This window comes from Bactrocera neohumeralis, unplaced genomic scaffold (assembly GCF_024586455.1).
Source record: "Bactrocera neohumeralis isolate Rockhampton unplaced genomic scaffold, APGP_CSIRO_Bneo_wtdbg2-racon-allhic-juicebox.fasta_v2 ctg2116, whole genome shotgun sequence".
NCBI classification, from domain to species: Eukaryota; Metazoa; Arthropoda; class Insecta; order Diptera; family Tephritidae; genus Bactrocera; species Bactrocera neohumeralis.
Window position 1 is genome coordinate 15615 of NW_026089979.1, and position 5533 is coordinate 21147.

Sequence of the window (5533 nt, forward strand, 5' to 3'; positions counted from 1 at the left end):
TTATAATTTTTTTATCAATCGTAAAGAGCTTTATTTACAACAATGGTGTCTTTGGTGACCCCCACTGAAATTTTCCGCCAAACATTTTCGTAGAATATTTTAATCCTTAAATGTCCTTTTTAAAGGATATTTTTTGATTTTCTCGAAAAAAGGGTCAAATTGACCCCTAATGAAACGAGTTAGAGGGTTAAGATCTTCCACAAAAATAATCCTCTTACCATAAGAATTCTCTCAGACATTAACTTACAACATTTTTTTCATATAGTATAATGCTCCCTTCGACCAAAAAATGAAAAGTTTGACCCACTGTAAAAAAAAACTCAGACGCGCTGGACCATAAGTTTGTTCTACAAAACTGATCTACTCAACATACCCTTTCAGAATTAAAAAACAAACTAAATCAATTTTTCTAGGAACGTTTATGATCTAAACAAGTACTTTTTATACTTTAATTGATTGTTATAAGGTACAGTAAAAGATAAAAATAATTTCATTAACAAATATTATGAAGACAAAAAGATTAATCTTTTTACAATTTTTGTTTATAAGTCTCGCGGACTTTTAAATTATTTATGATGTAAAATTTATAAGATATATCTTTTTTGGACCTTTTTATACGTCACAGGATTCGGGTATAGAGTTTGTAACTTGAAACGGCAGTTATATGAGTATAACCCCGCCAGTGTACAACTGCAAAAATAACCTCATAGATGTCGTTAGTATAAGTATTAGACTGTGCCAAATAAATAAAATATTTTTTTTTTCGGTCCCATATCAAAATTTCGTTGAGAGTCACGAAAAAAAATTTGTGTAAAAATTTGAGCCCTTTATCTTCATTTTTCAGTTAGCGCTCGCAAAAATAAGAATTTTCGTCAAAAAATGTCTTTTTTCATTCATTTTTTGGTTATAGATAATTTAAAATACCAAATATAAAGAAACCCTTGGTATGGTTTTGTAGGAAATTAAATTCTCTACAAAAATGATCCTTTCTCGAATCTATAGAATCAACACCGTTTTCTTTATTGCGCATTCAATTACAATTTGTTCTATGATTTTTATTTTCAATTATTGATAAACACTTATTAAACTTCTTTCCAACGAAAAAAACAGACTAAATCAATTTTTCTTGGAATGTTTATGATCTAAACAAGTAATTTTTATACTTTAATAAATGTGAATACTCTTAAGCTGTTAATATTTTTTATTTTTGAAATAATGAATTTTATGCTAATGTTATCTTTTTTTGCTTTTGTCCTTATTATTGTGTCAAAGCTTAGTAAAATTCATGTTTAGAGTCAGAATTCCACAAATCTTCGATTTTATGAAAAATCTTTTGTATGTTAATATAAATAGATAGTTACTACAAACAAAATATCTTAAAAAGCTTACATTAAGTAAAGAAATGATGAGCTATTGTCAATTTTCCAAAAAAAAACAGATGTATCAGATAAAGCTTGATTTAAGACTGAAAAAAAAATCATTGTGATTAGATATTTAAATAATAATATTTCAGAAAAATTAGATTTTAATGTCTTGTCAGCAAATACGAAGTTTATAATAATTACCATGTTCATAAGTATCATTTTCTATTGGTCCAGGAGGAAAACTCCTATCTTCTACGTCATCTGGTAGAGGTGTTAACAGGCCTTTACTTGTTTTTACTAACAAAAAAAGTTCTTCAGGACAGGAGTTATCAGATATATCTTTTTTGAGTCTTATATCAAATAATTCATCCAATTTATTGGTAAATTTTTATATCCTGAACAGGGTATATTAAGTTTGTCACGAAGTTTGTAACACCCAGAAGGAATCGTCGGAGACCCTATAAAGTATATATATAAATGATCAGTACGTCGAGCTGAGTCGATTTAGCCATGTCCATCTGTCTGTCCGTCTGTCTGTCGGTATATATACGAACTAGTCCCTCAGTTTTTAAGATATCGTTTTGAAACTTTGCAAACTTCATTTCCTCTTGAAGAAGCTGCTCATTTGTCGGAACGGCCGATATCGGACCACTATAACATATAGCTGCCATACAAACTGAACGATCGGAATCAAATGCATGTATGGAAAACTTTCACATTTGACAAGATATATTCACGAAATTTGGTATATATTATTTTCCAAGACAACAATATAATCTCCGAAGAAATTGTTCAGATCGGTTAACTATAGCATATAGCTGCCATACAAACTGAACGATCGGAATCAAATGCTTGCATGGAAAACTTCTTCATTTAACGATATATGTACATATCTTCACGAAATTTGGTATGAGTTATTGCTCATAGAAATAATGTAATATCGGTAGAAATTATTCAGATCGGCTCACTATAGCATATAGCTATCAGACAAACCGAACGATAGAAATCAAGGGCTTGTGTGGAAAACTTTCGCATTTGACGTGGTATCTTCACGAAATTGGACATATGTATATTACTGCTTAAGGTAATAATATAATCTCCGAACCTGTGAAGGGTATATTAGCTTCGGTGCAGCCGAAATTATCGTTTTCTATTGTTTTATTTTCAACAGATGAAACTCAGAATGTTTTTTAAATCGACTTTTATCTAAATTTCTCCATTCTGTAAAAAGCGTTTCGATTTTTGTGATGGCATGTTGTTTTTTTTATAAGTGTTATGTTCATAACACTCCAAATCTCTTGAACTTCTTCTATAACCTCGGCAGCACATTCACGAATTGTTTTCTTTAAGATCTTTTACTTAAACATGAAATAATTAAAAACATCTCCATTTTTAGGCAGCTTGCGTGATGGCAAATTACACTGTCCAACAAATGAAGACTTTTTGAATGGAACAGAATAGCGACTCAATAATTCTGAAATTGTATGTTGAGTAGATCATTTTTGTAGAACAAACTTATGGTCCAGCACGTCTGAGTTTTTTTTTACAGTGGGTCAAAGTTTTCATTTTTTGGTCGAAGGGAGCATTATACTATATGAAAAAATGTTGTAAGTTAATGTCTGAGAGAATTCTTATGGTCAGAGTTGTATTGTGGAATTGTATGAGGATTATTTTTGTGGAAGATCTTAACCCTCTAACTGGTTTCTTTATGGGTCAATTTGACCCTTTTTTCGAGAAAATCTAAAAATATCCTTTAAAAAAGGACATTTAAGGATTAAAATATTCTACGAAAATGTTTGGCGGAAAATTTCAGTGGGGGTCACCAAAGACACCATTGTTGTAAATAAAGCTCTTTACGATTGATAAAAAATTACACGCCAACATATACAAAGTAGGTGAAAACGTCGTCAAGTTCGGCCGGGCCAAACACTGACTTCTCGCGTCTAGTCGGCTGTGACTTACAAATCAGGTGTGATAAAATTAAGCATAATTGACTTACTAAGCAGTACATATCGGGTGTGATTTTTACAAAAATTAATATAAAAAAAGAACAATTAAAGCTTAAATAAGCATGGCGGATTCTGTTTGCAAATTAAGAGATTGGTTTTGTTTTATTTGTGGACAGTTTACGCACCTTCAAAGCAGAAGAAAGATATTCCCTACAATTGAATAACCATATTTTCTTTTCTTTGGAATACGATTTTTATGTGAAGCTTGGATACCAAAAACTGTATGTACTACTTGCGAAAGTGGTCTTTTGACCTGGTACAAAGGCGGTACTAAGGTGCTGCCATTTTCTGCGCCTATTGTATGGATTGAACCTGAAAATCACAAATCAGATACATGCTATTTCTGCGTAAATTACAAATTTGGTAGAAGCCAAAGGCACTACGCGATAATGACATACGAAGCAACAAATAATGTAATTTTACCAGAAGTGCGCTGTGAAGGTGTTCCGGTGCCTCAACCGCCTACACATACATTTTCGGCCAATATGACTTACGCCATTACAGAAATAACAGCGGCGGTTGAAAACATATCAGATATAAGCTACTTGCCTCCTGGTGGTTTAAACATATGTCCTAATTTGATAGACCAAGCTTATTTTGAAGATCTTGTAAGAGATTTAGGACTAACAAAAGAGAAAGCTAAAATATTTTGTTCCAGATTGAAAAACAGGAATTTGATAAAAGCCGATGTAAAAGTTACATCGCCAAGAAAAAGACACGCCGATTTGGAAAGTTATTTTAAAAAATCAGAAGAACTTGTATACTGTTGCAGTATTGAAGAGGTTCTAAGATATCTAAAGCTTCCACTGGACTCATCCGCTTGGCGACTATTTATAGATAGTTCGAAACACAGCTTAAAAGCAGTTTTACTGCACAATGGAAATCAGCATCCATCAATACCGGTTGCGTATTCCACAAAAAAGGATGAAACATACGCAAATATTTCAAATCTCTTAAATAAAATTGAATACTATAAATATAAATGGGAAGTATGCGCAGACTTCAAAATGATTGCAATATTGACTGGAATGCAAACAGGATACACAAAATATATGTGCTTTCTTTGTAAATGGGATTCACGTGCTACCAGCAGCCATTATCATATTAAATATTTCGAAGAACGTAAAGAAAATATTATTGGTGACTTAAATGTAATCCATGAATCTCTTGTCCCAAAAGATAAGGTCATACTTCCACCGCTGCATATTAAGTTGGGCGTGGTGAAAAATTTTATTAAAAGCTTAAATACACAAGGATATGCTTTCAAACGCATTCAAACAATTTTCCCCAGATTATCTGCAGCAAAATTAAAAGAAGGTAAAATACGGTTTTAAGAAATAATTTATTTCATTTAATGTAAACTACCTTTTCTAGGAATGCTCGTTAGACCCGATATAAGAAAATTATTGCAAGATGAAGAATTTTATGGTCATCTGTCGGATATGCAAAAGACAGCATTTGACTTTATGCAGCTGGTTATATCAGAATTCCTTGGAAACTCAAAAGCACAAAACTATGCAGAAAATATTGAAAGCATGCTAATCGGTTTTAACAATATTAGCGTTAAGATGTCACTAAAGCTGCATTTTCTGCACTCTCATCTCAATTTTTTTAAAGAAAACCTTGGAGCGGTTTCAGGTGAACACGGTGAAAGGTTTCATCAGGATATAAAGGTATTGGAAGAAAGATTCAAAGGGAAATCCCAAAGTGTAATGCTTGCTGAATACGTATGGGGCTTGTACAGAAACCTTGACACATCGGAACATTCACGTCAAGCTAAATACAGGAAAGCATATTAAGTTTAATCTTTAATCCATTGTCCTACTACTGCTGAAGCAAAAAAATAAATATGTACATACTATAATAAACCACTATTAAAACAAAATTATAATTTTTTTATCAATCGTAAAGAGCTTTATTTACAACAATGGTGTCTTTGGTGACCCCCACTGAAATTTTCCGCCAAACATTTTCGTAGAATATTTTAATCCTTAAATGTCCTTTTTTAAAGGATATTTTTTGATTTTCTCGAAAAAAGGGTCAAATTGACCCCTAATGAAACGAGTTAGAGGGTTAAGATCTTCCACACTCTTACCATAAGAATTCTCTCAGACATTAACTTACAATATTTTTTTCATATAGTATAATGCTCCCTTCGAC

General features: G+C 31.9%; 1 protein-coding gene across 1 annotated transcript; it reads left to right on the top strand.

The window, feature by feature from the left end:
- The first annotated feature begins 4205 nt into the window (after nt 1-4205).
- LOC126766686 (uncharacterized) lies at nt 4206-5258 on the top strand. Its single transcript, XM_050484420.1, has 2 exons — nt 4206-4690; nt 4748-5258. The coding sequence occupies exons 1-2, from the start codon at nt 4381-4383 to the stop codon at nt 5170-5172; spliced, it is 735 nt and encodes a 244-aa protein (XP_050340377.1). The 5' UTR covers nt 4206-4380; the 3' UTR covers nt 5173-5258.
- The last annotated feature ends 275 nt before the right edge of the window (nt 5259-5533 follow it).

Bases quoted from the DNA above. Each gene is read 5' to 3' on its own strand.
- LOC126766686 (XM_050484420.1), top strand. From the start codon at position 4,381: ATGATTGCAATATTGACTGGAATGCAAACAGGATACACAAAATATATG. The intron at 4,691-4,747 runs GTAAAATACGGT...TACCTTTTCTAG, and splicing joins TGCAGCAAAATTAAAAGAAG to GAATGCTCGTTAGACCCGAT.